Raw genomic sequence first — 16,745 nt, 5'->3', positions numbered from 1 at the left:
AGGGGTGGCGGGTGAAGCCCAGCAGGATGGATGCATGGTGTATGGCTTGCAGTCCCCCTCTAGTGGCAAGACCAAAGTTTATTGCTGAAAGAGCCTTCGAGATAATCAACCGGGCATTGTCCACACACCTAAAAATGGTTCAGCTAAAGGGTCCCTACTGCGGAGAACACACCTGGGATATCACTTGGTGCTAGAGCAACCAATGCAATTCTCCAGCCACCTTCTGGAGAGTCTATTTAAACACATCCTCTCTTGTTCTGCAGTCATGTCATGCTGTGTTTCTATTTCCCTTGTAAGAAACCTTCCTATCCAACACCAACACATCCTTAAAAGTTTTAGTTTTATGTGTGAAGCTGCACTACAAGCAATACCTTTTACACCACGGGCTATGAACACTTGGGCTCCTGGACATCCTCAAGCCAGCGAGAGCTTCCCAAGCAGATGCCATGACAGCAGTGTTTCCCCTCTTGCTGCATGGGAAGCAAACCATGATTGGGGGAGAGTGAGCTGCTTCAGAAAAACCATGAACTGGGCAGCTGCTATCTTTAGTACATCTTTAACTTGATGTTATTTTCAGCTGTAGGCAGCATGTAAGAGAAAAAGAACCCAAGCAGTATAGATTAAGCACAGTCTGACACTCATGAAAGGATGCGTGCTAATAGCTGGGGTTGGCATTTGACTTGCATCTTGCTCTGCAAGCTTTCAATTTAAAGAGGATGTTCACTGAAGTTTCTGAACAGGTTAATTTTGTTAAACTGAAGTTTAAATAAACAACACTACAAAAAGCAGCATTTTTCCTTTGCCCCTTATGGAGACATCTGCGCTGCAAATAAAGGAACACACACATTTTGCTTCACTCATCTGTTTCCTCATGTCACATGTTGGTTAAAGGTTATGATCCAAAGAAAGAGCACTTTCTTTTTCCTTGAGTTGCTAGTAGTAAACACACCAGAAGAAAGTTTCAGGTCAAGACTCAATATGCAGCCTGCCTGTAGGTTTCTTTTCCCCACTGCTCTGCTTTCCCCACTCCAAAAAACACACTTTCTGTCTCTACTTTGCCCCTGTACCTGCACTCTCTCATACATGACCACAGCATCTATGACTTTAACCAGATTTTGCAGCAAACATCTTTCCTCAAGCATCATTTTCAACATGCCTCTTCGCTCTGCTGCCTTTCTTACTTGTTACGATGTTACTGTGAAACTTCTGCTGTCTCTCGATCATCCTCTTTCAAACTGCCCTTTGCTATAGCGTCTGTAAAACCTCATCAATGCTTAGACAAGTAATGTACCAAGACTATTACTCAATGCACAGGTCAGTATTATATCATAGGTTCCTTGTGATCCCCCATCTGTAGCCACCTGTTGTCTTGGGTTATACAGAAACACATGTTCTTCCTCAACAAGGCTGTTTTGGTTTGTTTTTTTCCCCTGTTCCTACTGCACCTGGCACAACAAGGTCTTGGATCCAAAGCTTAAGAGCCTCAACTGCTATAGCAATACAAACAACAAATACGAAAGAATGAGTCATGCTGCCAAAATTGTTTTGTGTTTAAGGCAGAACTGGTCAAAAACTTTTGCTTGGCAGGTTGTGGAGGCTGCCTGCAGAGGAAAACAGGAGATGCAGGTTCTTGTTCTATCTGTCCCCACGTTTCAGGCTTTTGCTAAAATATTTCAATTTTAGGCTCTTCAGTTAAAGAAAGAATTTTCCCTAAATACATGAATTTAGTCACAAGTTCAGTTTGTGGCTGAGCCAGGATCAGACACAAGACAAAAATATTTTGAAATGCCTGCAATTGCTGAAGTACCCATTCAGGTCTGCTCAGTTTGATGTGCAGGTTTCTAATCTCTCACTGACATGAAGTCCTCCAAGTAACACTTAAAACTAAAGTGTGACACTAGCTGGCTAGCAGGAGATCCTGTCCCACAGAGCAACAGTCTGGCTTCAGCAAGAGACACACTTCTGTGCAGCTGTCCAGGCACAGGCACTGACATTCAGTCACTGTAGGTTACCATGACAGATGACAGCCTCCAGCAATGAAGGCTACTAAGAGTACTTTGAACTGTACTTATTTCCTACTGAACAGCAGCCCAAGCATGATGACTACGTACTCATTTTCCAAGGGGGTTGCCAACTGCACGATACCTAAAAGCAATCAAAAATAAAAAATACCCCTCACATTGCTCCAAGATGTCAACTATGGTCAAATACTTCACAGTTTTGTACTGCAAGAATAAAGCCTCTCTGTGCCTGAGACAGAGCTTTTGGGGAGAGAAAGTGCAGAACAACTGTCCCTGTTCCCACAGGAACCAACTTCTGTCTTTTCTTAGCTCTAGGCATCCTGTTGGAATGAATTTTCTCTAACCTGTAAACCGAGAACCACCTATGTTTACAAAATGAACCATTAGCACTGCAACTCTATGGACTATTCCAGAGTGCTCAACAGCAGTAAGGGTAAGGGCTTTGTGATAGCCTGTAGAACCTCACATCACTGGTGTGGGGCTGAGTTTGACTGCCTGCCCCTTGGAAGAAGGGAAAAAACAAAACTCAGCCCCCCCTCCCCCCAAATAAACAAACGTGCAGGAAGGGGAGGAATCATTCATTTCCCAGGCTAATTGTAAAGGAAAAAGACAGATACAAGTAACTGTGAGAACCTCACCACAATCCTGGGACCCTGGCAAAGGGAAACCAGCCAGATGACATGCTGGCAAAACGATCAAAGGAGCGCAGTTAATGCAAGTCATCTGGTAATGACAATGTAGCACTGACCAGAGGCCTGGACATAACAGAGAAACACAGCTAAAAATATATAGTCCCTCTTATCAACTCCATGCGTGAACAATTATTTCCATCCAGGCATTTATATGCTGTTTACTGTGCTCTGCCATTCAAGATATTAAACAAATGCCCGCTACACAAATTCAGCCTTTATTTGTACTTCATCTGCTATAAAAAAACATATCTCTGATTTGATACACTGCTGTATCACACTGAGAATGTATAAATATGTTAGAAAAGAGGGATGGGAGCTGACTGCGCTCCAATTTCATGGTACTGAGGGCAAAATCAGTAATTTTGTTCTGTGTGCATTCAGCACCTAGCACAATGGAGCCTCAGTCCAGGGCTGCGAGTCCTATGCTCTACGATGCAAATAATTAATCATTTAACATTCCCAGACCTCTGCAAGACTTCCAGCATTTAAAAATAACTTAAAAATTCTGGCTAGGTCTCCAAAAATGCCTAGGTCAGTTAGGGTTGTGGGCACTAAAGAGTCTTTAAAAAAAAAAATCAGTAGTGCTAATTCCTCATCTCCAACAAAAGCATGCAGGAGAAGAAAAAATAGCCTAATAATCTGTTAAGCCTTTTTCCTTAGCCATTACAGCAGAGCAGTAATACTGTCCTTGTATGTGCTACCAAAGAATACAAGAGAAGCTTTGAAAAGAGTCCCTTTGCAGTCAGCTTCACCCAGATCAGAGCTCTGGACAGCAAGCTCAAGTGCATTGATGCAGCTCACAGGCGCTGCCGGGGTTGACACCAGAAGAAGGCATAGAGCCGCTTAATTAATTGCTCCCTTTCTGTGACTGTATTTCACCCTGTCTGGTTCTCTGGGAAAATTTGAGAGCTTAATGTGGAGGCCAAGAGAATACCCATGGCACTCCCTCCAACAACTGAAATGTGGCAAAAGCCAGGGCCTATCCTGCAAAACCCTGAGCTTGCTCATCCCAGCCCAGCAAAGGGCTCAGCCACTTTCCAGCTACAGGCTCACAGGAGTGCCTTTGGACACTGAAGCAGCACTTGGCAGCATTGTTGGAGAACAGCCGTCCTTCACACGGATGGTCACTCGGTGGAGGCTCATTTTTGCACAGACTGCTCTTGTGTTCTCCACCCTATGAACACCCAGGAAGGGAGAAACTTCCCCTTTCCACCTTTATTTACATGCTACTGAAACAGTCTTCTGAAGTAGCCACCTCTCTCCCTTTGGGAGCTTTCTGCCACGCACAATGAAAGCTCATTTCATTTGAGTTCGTTACCAATTCATTATAGAGGCAGTGATAGAAACCAATAGAGAAGTAATAAGTATCCGTGCCCAAAGCTGCTTCAAATCGTTCTTTTAATTAAACTCCTGCAATGTTTGTAGGCCTCACTGTCTCTGCCTTACTGACAATTTTTATGCTGCAATCCAAATAGAATTAATGGTGCCGACGGTTCCCAAGCCAGGAATGGATTGTGCTCCTTTTCTGAGCCAGGACTCCACACTGCTACCAAGGTAATAAAGACTTATTTGTGCTGTCGAACCAAGGGGATATAACTCTGAACAAGGCTATTAATCAAGAAGATGCAATCCCTGCACAGTCAGCTTACAGCCCATACCGAGGTCAGAACACCACAGCAGTGACACAGCTGGAGACAGAAGCTGGTTGCTGTGACTCAGGGCTAAGCACTAAACCACACCAGTACACACAGGGAGCAAAGATGTTTTTCAAAACTTAATCATCATAGTGACTCCTAGAGTAAGCCATAAAAATACATTACCAACATGGCAGGGGGGAACAATTCACTTGGGGCGAGAGTGGTGCCCTTGCTGATACCCCAAAATACTACAGGTGTCTGCATATACACAAATAATAGTGATTACTCTGACAAGGTCTGCAGTGAAGAGTTAAGCTGAACAGTGACTTGTGCAAAATCCCATCTCTGGCCATGCTAAAGGAACACAGCACGTGACCCTTGTATATTCCCCTACACCATGATCCACCAACCTCTCCCAGCCATACACACACTAAAATCCAGATTGCAAGAAAATCTAGAAACAATTCTAACCCAAAGACAAAACAACAGATGATGTCAGCAGAGGAGGAAAGAACAGCAAGGTGACCCTAAAACCAAGGAGTTTAGCTTTGTCAACCCACTGTCCTTTCCCTTAGGAAGGGAAGAAGTTAATAAATAAAGTGAGCCATCTGATTTAATTCCACTCTGTTCCAGCATGACCATATTAATTCTGAGCATGGAGGACCTGCCTCCTCCGTTGAAATAAGCAGATGACTTTGCTCAGCTGCCAGGAGACACTAGTTGGCTGCAGTGCTTGACCCAAGCACGACTGGGATTGTTCAGGGATGCTGAAATTTGTACGTTGAAAGATGTTCTGGCCCACTGCAAAAAACCACACACACACATACACACACAGACAGCCATTCAAACACACCAACCCAATGTCTCCAGGGTCTAGTTTTTGGAGGAGCTGAAAACTCAGAGCTCCTAATGATGCTAGTGAGGTACAGGTGCCCAGCAGTTTGGAGAAGAGGCAGAATATTTTACAGAATATCTACCTGGAGCTGGGTAGACTGTGTTAAAATAAACCTCAAAGCATCAGAGTTGAACAGAAATACCTGTTTTTTAACCTCAATGTAAAAATAATACTCCCCTATTGTTTGGTGGTTTGGATTTTGCCCAATGAAAGTGAACTTGTTTCTGTTGAAAAGGCTGCAGAAGGGACTGAAAAAGCAGCTTTAAAAAACTCCTCATAGGACATGCCATTTCTGTCTGCCATATGCGAAAATGCAGGTGAGAAAAGTTGCATTTTGACAAGGGCTTCTGTAGTAGTACGTGAGAATTAGGCCTGGGCAGCAGAGCTGGTGTGCTGAGTGCTAAGGTTTCAACTCATGCTGCGACAAGATGGGACTGTACTTCCTTTTGTAAGCATCCAAAAATAGATACATAATTTAAAAAAAAAAAAAGCTGTCTAAGTTCCCAGACAGAGACTGGGAAGTGCCAACTTCCCCCCCAACCAGTCAGACTGAAGCAACGCAGCAGTTTCCCTCGCTGCAATCTCCAAAGGGCAGGGACCCACAATGCCTGAAAGGCTGCATGTGCACAGCACTCTTCTGCCACACTCCAGGACCACTTCTCCCCTTGCCATAGCCTCTGTGCCAGTTCCAGCAGCAAAATACAGAAGATGGGACAAAAATCCTCCCTAGGTAATCCACCTCTGCTTGAAAATGATCCTGGCACACTTGAGTAATTAACAACAACATGACCCATATACCCTAATTATCTGGCAAAGCACCCAGAATTTTGTTTATTAAACCCCAGAGCAGAGCTAGGCACTGGATTGTTAGCCTACAGATGGCAGGAGAACAGGGGAAAATCGAGACAAAGGACATAAGTGTTACTCGGAGACATACAAGGTGTCTGCTCCAGGCTCAAAGACCACATCAGCCTGGGTCCTCCACCCTCTTATGCAACACTGTTTTACTTTATTCTCAGTGGAGTCTTGTTTTGTCCTAGTGTTGATATTATTATTTCTAATTAAAGTCAATAAAATGACTGATTAGCAATGAAAACTCAAGCTGGGTTGATGAAAGCCACCAAAGTAGTTGAACATTTATTCAAATAACCATTTCCTATGCTCTAGCTAACAGAGATATTCTACAAAGAGTTACATAAAATGTTTCAAAGATTTAAATAAAACAGGGAGAAAAGACGTTTTTCAAAACTTAATCATCCCTGTGACTCCTACTCTAAGCCATAAAAATACATTACCAACATGGCAAGGGGTAAACAATTGGGTTAAATCTTTTTCCTTTCGAAGTGGGAAACCCCCATGTTCTCTGAAAACTGCTTTTTAATACCCATGAAGAGGATATTTTATTTAATTTTTGTTTTTCAGATGAACATTGATTTTATGAACTCTGAAAAAAAGAATCACAACAAGAAAATGCATTGGTGGGTGCATTACCATACAAAAGGAGTCACGGTTTAGGTCACATTCCAAAGTTTGGGTGTAACTATTTAAAATCTCCAAGGTCTACAATTCTACAGTAACTAAACAAAGTAAGCAACTGCACAAAAAAAATTTCTTAAATCTGTATTAAATAGATCTATCCTTAATTCTACCGCAGCACGACGACAGCAAATTGGAGAATTTTAGGGCACGTGTTAATGGATTTGTGCATCTATTTTAAGGAAACCTGTGGGAGCAAATAGGGATGAAGTTGTCTAACTTCAAATCTCATCCTAAAGCCACTTCTCAGGGCATAGAGGCTCCCTGAGAAGCAGGAGCTGCAGCCTGGACACAAGGCATGTTCATGCTCTTGTAAGCTATCGAGTTTGCCACAGAGCCATGAGCCACTGATGGTCAGCTGAGCTGCAGCGAGAGGCCACCTGAAGCTTCTTCCTTGCCTCAGTTACAAGTAAAACAAGTTTGCAGAAGTAATCATGAATGTGGCTACTACAGCACAGGAACATGTGGGCAGAGGGTTTTAACAGCCCTATTGTAACTCACAAAGCCACAGCTTCTTAAGCCCTTGCAGCTCTCGTGGTGGTGTCTGGGCACACAGATGAAGCTGAGCTGCAAGGCCCTACACAAACGTGGATGCTGGGCTCTTCTGACACAGATCCTACAGTACCTACTACTGCTTGGAATAGGGATGACAAGATATTCAGAGAAGGAAAAGGGACTGTGCACTGGATTCAAGATAGAAATATGATGCTTTTGCTTAGCTTCCTTGTAAAAGGAGGACCAAAAATCTCAGCTGATGACATCTTTCACCAGATGAGCATACAATCTGTTCTGTTGCTACCTGCATTTCATTTTTACAGCCAGCAGATAAAACAAAGAACACATAGTCCAAGACTGCTGGGATTGTATCCAGTCCCTCCATATGTGGATCCCAACACATGGCTGACCCGCAGCTACTCTCAGAACATGCTCACCATGCTTCTTGCAAGCGAATTACCCGCCTCCCCTCCAAAAAAAGTGGAGGGAAAAAAGGACCAACAGCATATCCATGCAGACTGTAAAGCTCCAACCAGCCAAGCAACCGTAGACTCGCTGTTGTACCTACAAAGTTCATGTATTTGGCCTCCCAGTAATACGAAGTCATTAACAATCATTGCAGCAGTCATGAACCAGACTGAAGCACGCAGTAATTGATTAAAACCAGACATGTCACAGTTGCTTTTTATAGATCCAATTAAGTGTCAGCCTAATTAATGGAAGTTAGTGCGCTAATTATAAGAGTCTGCATTATGAGTCAGACTCAAACAACTGTTGTGCAAGAAATGTCAGAGATTTTTTCAGACATCCAAGATAAATAATTACACTTATTTTTGTTGCTTCTTAGCAACAGGAATGTTATACAACTGGACATCATTCCTGCAGCTGCATTCAGAAGTGTTTAAAATTGTACAATGTAGAGCAAATATTTGCTTAAAGACAATGCAATCTGTTTCATCATTAGCAAGTCATTTTGGAATCAAATTTTAAAACTGTGTTTGCCAGACTGCTGAAAATGAAGCCTCTTTTATGGAAGGCAGCCTCAAACCCATCTCTTTTGAGCTCTGCAGTGTTTTCTTGAACACCAACCGAAAATGACAGCACTCTCTCTTTCATTCTCCATCTCCTCCATGCTTTGAAATGCACTAAAGTACTGACGTATTACAAGTGAAATCAGTGGGACTTACGTACCTTTTGCAATCAAAAGAAAATTCACCGAGTTCAGCTCTCCACAAACTCAAGGAGACCCAGCAAAAATGGCCTGAGTCACTGTTGTTTTTTTTTTAGAGCCTCTCTGCAACCAGCAAAACCAGTTGCAGGATTGCAGAGAATATGTGGATTCGGCAGAACAGCAGCAAAATACATGATGATTTAGAAATCAAGGGAATTTGCTTGAGGAAAGGGGGATTAATTATGTCGCAACTAAACCAAGTTTGTTAGCTAGACATTAACAGGCAGAAGTCAGCATGAAATGCTGAGATTTTAAGTTGGTAGGAAAATACAACTCCTGGGGATGTTGAACTGAAATTGAACTAGAGAGAGAAATCATCAAGATGGTCTTATGCACGAGATAGGTGGAGATGAAAATGAGAATGAAGCCAAGAAAAAATTTAGAAGGAGAAAATAACTCAGGAGGTCATTGGTCCAGTCTGCTGTTCAAAGCAGGGTCAGCAAGAAGGCCAGACCAAGCTGCTCAAAGCTCCATCTAGCTGTGTCTCTGATGAACAGTACAGAGTTTCTCTCAGCAATCTTTTTCAGTGCTTGACGGATTTCTTCATGATTTTTTTCCCACCTATATCCACTCAGAACTTCTCATTTCAGTTTATCCCCATTGTCTCTCATCCTCCTGTCGTTCATCATTGCAAAGAGTGGGCTTGTCTTCTTGATAACCTCCTTGCAGGTCCTAACAGGCTGCTATTAGGTTGCCCCTCCCATTTGCAGGGAACTTCAAGAGAATGTGAGATGAACAAGAAAGCAGAAACCTAGTGAAGGCCTTAAAAGGGAAAAGAAACAGAGCTAGGGAGGGCAAGGAACGTGGAGATAACTTATTCTGCAATTTAAGGAGAGGATAGCTTCCAGAGCTTCTAGGAAAAGAAATTTTATTTAAGCTTATGATGTAAAAGGCAGAACAGACAGTGCCTGGGATGAAAAGTTGCACAAGGCAAAAACACTGATGTAAACAGCATTAGCAAGAGGGGCTGAAAGGAGAGGAGCAGGTACAGCTTGGAGTGAAAGGAGAAACAAAACAAGAACAAAAAGATAACTACAGCCAGTGAGCTGTACTTCTTGACAACAATTGGCTTTGGCTGTCTCCAGTATGCCTCTGAGTCATCTTCAGCTGTCACAGACCCTCCAGCCCAGTTCAGGTCCCCCAAGGGGCCTTTATCCTCACTGGAGGATTGGGGGGGGAAAGAAATACCACACAGACTTCACAGCAAACCAATGACATTTAAAACCAGATATCAGGACACACAGAGTCCTACAGACTTTACCACACACATTGGTTACTGACTCATTCGCGAACTGAGGAGACTAAAGCGGAGAGCTGTATCACTGAATAAAGACTTTTCTGGAGACCTTAAAAAGCCCATAGATTTACAGCAGCTGACAATGATTCAGACACCCTGAGCAGACAACCTAGATGCCATCACTGCAAAGATGAAGCACAATGAAATGAGAAGTTGTGCCAACTAGGCCGTTTGTGTCATACTGAGAGACAAGATGAACTTCTCTGACCTTGCCTTCAATAACAAGCACAGCAGACAGTCAATAAATGCAGGAACATCTCTCTCCACTTTCCTCAAAAAAAAACAACTCACAAACTATAAATGGCTTGGTGTTCTCTCCTGTGATCAGGAATAACACCCCAAACAGCCCCACCATGAAATAGAGCCCTGAGCCCTGGACAACATGCAGGCAGGGGCACTCACCCTGTAGTCTGCAAGGACATGGAAAATGTGATTCCAGACACCTTTGGTCAGTCTTTTCCATACCTCCCCTTCCCAGTCTTTTCCAACCGCAGCTTGGAGGTTGCTCATGAGCTCTGTAAAGCTAAAAGCTAACCCCGAAGAGACATGACTGCCTACTTGACCTTCTGTTCCCTACTACATACACCCCCCATGGACAAATTCCTAGTTGCCTCTCATACCTACCCTGCTCCACCTCTGGTTTCTAACGGACTTCTGCAGGATCTGTCTCTGTGCTCCCAATGTCCTTCAAAAAGTCACAAAAGGATTTGGGCCAAGACTGGATGGGGAAAGTTCTCCCCAGCATTTCCATCTTGGTCTCCTCCCACAAATTCTCAGGGACCAGGTGATCTTGAGAGCCTTAAGACTGCAACTAGTCAACATTTTATTTAAGACAAAAGGAATTTTTGAAGAATAGATCCTTTTCTGGGCATGACGAATTTAACCTGGCTAAAGCAAAGGGTGAATTTCAAGGAATCAAATCCAAAACAGATAAATCTTTACTGTTTTGCCTGCTTTGTTTATTGGGAAGATCAGAATATTTCTGTTTTGGGGGAGAACACTCACTTTTTAGTACTCTGAAAGCATCATCACACCTTCATTTGCCAAGCAGCTCTGGTTACTATCACGCATTTACATTCTTTACATAGGAGTCCCATTCACAGAGCAAAACCCAACTTGCCAACCAGAGGTAAAGCCTTCACAGCATCTTGAGGGTTTCACAGCATCTTGCCCCTCTACTCTGCCCTCGTGAGACCTCACCTGCATCCACTTCTGGGGCCCCCCAACATAAGAGGACATAGATCTGTTGCAGTGAGTCCAAAGTAAGCCACAAAGATGCTCAGAGGGCTGGAGCAGCTCTGCAATGGACACAGGCTGAGAGAGTTGGGCTTGTTCAGCCTGAAGAAGAAAAGGCTCTGGGGAGAACTCAGAGCCCCTTCCAGTACCTAAAGGGGCTAAAAGATAGCTGGAGAGGGACTTTTGACAAGAGCATGAAGTGATGGAACAAGGAGGAATGGCTTTATACTGAAAGATGGTAGGTTTAAATTAGATATTGGGATGAAATTCTTTACTGTGAGGGTGGTGAGGCACTGCAACAGGTTGCCCAGAAAAGCTGTGGATTCCCCATCCCTGGAAGTGTTCAAGGCCAGATTGGATGGGGCTTTGAGAAACCTGAGCTAGTGAAAATGTCCCTGCCCATGGCAGAGGCATTGGAACTGGATGATCTTTAAGGTCCCTTCCAACCCAAACCATTCTAGAATTCTGTGCTCTAGATGGTCTCACAGCATCTAGAGAGTTAATGCTGTATTCACTATGGTGCTTTTGCATCTAGAAGAGCTTCATCTATTTTCAAAGACTGAAGGGATTTAATATCACTTGAGCTGCAGGCTTCAAACACTCAGTGTACCTAAATAAAAACTAAAATAAAAGGAGCAGGTTCCCAGAACAGTTATGTCCCATTTGAATAAAGATAGCTTATCTAAATTTAGATGGCCCTGGATCCATTTAAAATGCCCATAAGAACAACACATTACTGTAAAATAGGAACATGAAGTACTGCATGCTGAAGAGCATTGATTTTTTATTTATCCATCCTTAGAGAACAAGGTGCATCTGAGTGATAGCAGTGGAAAAAATATTTACCACACAGGTCTTTCATCTGCCCAGTTCAGCTTTCTGCTCCATCCCAGAACAGGCTGTGTACTATCTAAAGGGAACAGAGAGCGAGACTGTATTTCAAGTTAATCATTAGAATCTATATTCTTTCTTTGGACTTATTTGATTTGCAGAATTACATCTTTCAATATAGGTCACAGTGCGGGACAGTCAATTAAGTCTAACACATACAAATGCACGTCATCCCATCTTCTTCTAGGGACACAAAAACTCCACCCCCCTTACAGTTAAATAAACCTCTTCATTATTAACTTTCCCCAGCTAATGTCTGAGATGACACATAAGTCGTTGGCTGTCAAGTGACCTGTGCTTTTGTCACAGCAGACAGAGCACAGGAAATATCCTGTCCTTTGAGAACCTTTAGCTTGAGTATTCAGCATATCACAGACACTGAGGTGGTCTGAGAAGAGACAGCGTCTCTCGGAGAGAACAAGCCGAGTAGAAAAGAGCTTTCGGAAGAAGTTCATATGTTTTGATTTATAAGCAAAACTTGCTCTTTGAGCAATTTCACTTCAGCTATTTACCAGCAGCCAATTAAACTGTGCAACAGTGATTAGATAATAAACCCCATTGGTTCTCAACACTGAATATGAGGCAAGAACAGCAAATACTAAGACTATTAGAAATACAGAACAGCCATGTGAAAAGGCAGATCTTTCAAGGTCACATTTTCTAAAGCTAGGATTTTATCCCTCCCACCTTCAGATTTCCACTGGACAGTAACAAATCATGTTAAAAGTGATTTTGAAGTAACTATAAATGCATGAGGAACCCCCTTGGCACGTGGCAAACAACTGCAGTGCTACCTAACTGAGATCTGATCTCTGATAGGCTTTATCAGCCACTCAACTGGTAAGCAGTGATTTGGCTGAAGTACCATGTCTGAGGAGAACCCGCACTGCAAGTGCTCAGAAAAATGTGTCTTCATATAAGGGACTGTGCTGATTTCACTCCTGCTGTTCAGTGTACTCATTTAGTTAATTTATTGGGAAAATACAGCGTAGAGGAAGACCAACCCTCTTAATCAAAGGGAACTGTCTCTCTGACAGACTGACACTTTCACCCTTAACAATCTTAGTGAAACATTAAAAGCTTAAGGGTAATTTATTAATCAAAGTCACTATTAGTTATTTTACTGTGATCACTTTAGTAGCTAGAATGAAAAAAAATTAGATTTAAGGAATGGGTTTTTTTACGATGAAGGTGGTGAAGCACTGGAACTGGTTACCCAGAGAGGAGGTAGATGCCATGTCTGGAAACATTCAAGGGCAGGTTGGATGGAGCTTTGAGCAACCTGATCAAGTTGAAGATGACCCTGCTCATTGCAGGGGGCTTGGAACAGACGATCTTTAAAGGTCCCTTTCAAGCCAAACTGTTCTCATTTTATTTTATGATAAAGCATCAAGTGTGAAAACCATGAAACAAAAGAAATGACAATAGAAGGAAGAAACACAACAGAAAGACTGAAGAAGACATAAATAGGAAGCTTGGGGGGGAAAAAAAGGAGAAAAGAGAAAAGGATGTGATAGCTAAAATGAAAAAGATTTTCTTGCTGAGACATGCCAGACATAAGCAATAACAAAAAGACCCTTAAGGTGTCTAGCAGTGACTAGCAATAATCCTGCAGTCATTCCCATGAAGATTACATCTCCATCCAATGTTCCCAAAGCATAGCAAGCAGAAAGAGACTCCTAGTATTTAAAAATGGTTTATAGCTCAGAATTAAAAAGCCATTTAATTTTCCCATGCCTGGGCTGGCCTCTCACACCATCATTCAGCCACTGCCACTCAATTAATTTCTGGCACATACATGAGAGATATCTAATGGATACCAATAGGGCAAAACCACCAATTGGGAAAATCCCACAGATCAAGACAAAAACTTGTCATTTTGCTCACCCTGCCATCACTTCCAGATGGAGCTGGCCAGAAACCGTCAGGAAGGCAGGCACATTGAAGAAATGGGTCTTTTCCGCAGATTGTATTACCTCACTTGATGCCTGTAAGCCAAAAAATGAGCAAGAAGTCAAACTATTGGTGTTCAAATAAAAAGCACCCAGCTTATTTTCCCTTTTTTCAAAGCATTGATTTTCACTTTCCTACCAAAATTAACAGGGAGGAGGAAGGGAAGAATATCATTTAGAGTTTGAAGCTTCATAGAGCATTGCCTTCAATATTCAATTACAAGCCTGATGAGAAAGTGAAGAAGTGTTTTCTGTGTCAGTCACACTGACTTTTAGCAAAAACTTTTAAAACCAGTGTTACTTTCTTTTCATGGGCAAATGAATTTGTTTCCATTGGAAAAAGACAAACACTAATAAAAAAAAATGGAATGCAATATCCTCTTAGGACTTGTTATTCAGTCTTCAAAAAAAATCAGAACTAAAACAACACGGAGTTGGAAACATCACAGCTTACACATTATAGAGGCGCTGAAAAATAAACTATGTTTCATTGTAGCTTTTAAATATTTTTTCAGGTCATCAGATATTTTAAGGATAAAAATCTACAGGTAATGGAAAATTTAGCAAGTTCAGTGTTTCGTTATGAAAAACTCCCCCAAAAAAGAGTCCCATTTAAGTAAAAGTATTTTGTTCTTTAATTTACAGACACAAAATTAAAATTAGAAGACCTCAGTGTCGAGCAATTTAAATGTCACTTGCACAAAAGAGCTGTGCTTCACCATTTCCCTGGCATAAGACAGCAAGGAGATCTCATGGCAAGGAAAGTCACCAACTTCAGGGCTGTGTTAGCACTGCCAGAAGGTCAAGAAGGGGTTCCCTCACCTCTGCACAGCATTGATGACTTACCGAGATCACTGGGTAAAGCCCTTGTTTCCCCAGTCCAAGACATGGACATACTGGAGTGATATGTCCAGCAAAGGACACAAAAATGATTAATGGACTGGAGCATCTTTCATATTAGGAGAGGCTGAGAAAGCTGGGACTGTCCAGCATGGAGAAGAGAGGGCTCAAGGGGGATCTTACCCTTTTGTATAAATACTTACAGAAGGGAATGTACCAGACTCGTCTCAGCTGTCCTCACTGAGAGGACAAGAGGCAGTGGGCACAGATTTTAAAAAAGACACACAAAAATTAATCTGAAATCAAGAATAACCTTTTTTATTTACTGACGGTGATCAAGCACTAGAACAGGTTGCCCAGAGAGTCTGTGAAGTCTCCATCTGGGGAGATATAAAAAACTCAGTAGCACAATGTCCTATGCATCTTGCTCCAGCTGACCCTGTTTGAGCACAGTGAGATGGATTAGGGGTCACAATTCTGTGACTTTCAAAGAAATATGAAGATAAATGAGATTTTGTTTCAACATCTATATTTCAATGTCATTCCTAAGCTTTGGAGTAGCCAAAGGTTCAGGACAAAACCAGAATGGAACATCAAAGCTAATCTGGGGTTTGGCTGATCTACATTTACTTCCAAACAAAGACTTTCTTCTGAAATAAGTTTGAAATACCCACTTTTCAAAGTGTAGTTCCTAGGAGTTATGCTAGCTCAGCTAAGTATGTCACTGCCTTCCAGCCACCCCACTCCCAACCTTGCTCTGTCACAGGGAGGTGCTTGGGCTCAGACTTGTTTGCCAGTCTTTGATATTCTACAACCTGTCATTTTTCTCAATGAGTTGGAAGGTGTTGCTTTTCTTCTCAAAAAGCTCTGCTGCTCATTGCAAAGATAAAACAGTGACTGCCAAAGACCTCAGATCACAAGGCAGTTTTATCTCTTCACAGCATCACACTAAAGAAATGAGCAAGCTTGCCTTGTTCCACAGAGATCAATGAAGATACGACAATCTGTGGTTGTAACCCCAGGACTGCTTCCTTTGTTTCAGAGGTTTTTGCAGTTCTAAAAAAAACCAAACACCAACCCCAAGGATGCAGAAGCAGGCCCCTATTGTTTTCATCAAATAAACCCAGAGTGTTTGCTCAAAAAGAACAAGGATATTAATAAACATACAAACATCCGCATACTGCAGCCCCAGAACCACGGTCAGAAGACTAAAGAGAACAGTCATGTACCACTCCAGTTTCTCTTACTGCAAGCTTAGTTCAGCTATATGCCTTGTTTCACCAGTGAAAAATCCTACCTAATACTGTAGGATGCAACTTCTAAACACCGAGAGAGACTTGAAGCATACAAAGAACAGAAGAAATCAGCCATGAAATCTCAATGCTTCCTCCCAAATCCACAAACTGGATACAGCTGTCTCCAGAAGCTGGGGCTTGGTTTATTTATAATGACTCTGTGTCATTTTTCATTCTCCAAATCAGATGTAATCTCAGAGAAACACAGAGAAAATAGGCACATAGTAAGTGATTGGAGAAGGAATGAGACAGTCTACAGCTCAACTGGACTTCTGAAAACCTGCAGCCAGTTTTAGAGGCCACTGAGAGATCCCATGATGCATGTCTGCATTGTGAGCAGCACCTGGATGGCTCCTGACAGAAGGTGAAGAGTGAGTACAGCAATATTTAGATAAAATTTTACTCCCCCATCACCATTCGATCACCTCGCCTCTCCACAGCTGCCCACTTTCTCTCCCTTCTTTTGAGACACAATACTCAATACTCAGTGTTGTGAGCTGCAAAGTCAATCCACTTGCTATGCAGGAAAAATTAAATGCCTCCCTTTTTATTCAGAAGGGACTTCTTCAGCAAGGGGATATTCCATAATTAGCAGCTGTACGTTTCACGTGTACAAACATCAACTAATTCACTGGAGGTGGTTCCTCCACTTTACACAATCAAGCACAGGCCAATGTTTTCAATTGCAAGCACCTCAGATTCATGCTCAGCCTTTTAGATCAAGATG

At 42.4% G+C, this 16,745-nt stretch overlaps 1 protein-coding gene across 4 annotated transcripts in view; it reads right to left on the bottom strand.

The window, feature by feature from the left end:
- Positions 1-16,745, bottom strand: part of NARS2 (asparaginyl-tRNA synthetase 2, mitochondrial) — a 51,862-nt gene that overhangs the window by 21,214 nt on the left and 13,903 nt on the right. For all 4 annotated transcript variants that reach the window (XM_027677568.1, XM_027677570.1, XM_027677569.1 and 1 more), the window contains exon 6: positions 13,819-13,919. In XM_027677568.1, the coding sequence (XP_027533369.1) occupies positions 13,819-13,919 (101 nt within the window). The remainder of the gene's footprint in view (positions 1-13,818; positions 13,920-16,745) is intronic.

The sequence above is a fragment of the Neopelma chrysocephalum genome, unplaced genomic scaffold (assembly GCF_003984885.1).
Source record: "Neopelma chrysocephalum unplaced genomic scaffold, ASM398488v2 Primary Assembly neopelma1_43, whole genome shotgun sequence".
Taxonomy (NCBI): domain Eukaryota; kingdom Metazoa; phylum Chordata; class Aves; order Passeriformes; family Pipridae; genus Neopelma; species Neopelma chrysocephalum.
This window is presented reverse-complemented; position numbering and strand designations above follow the sequence as displayed.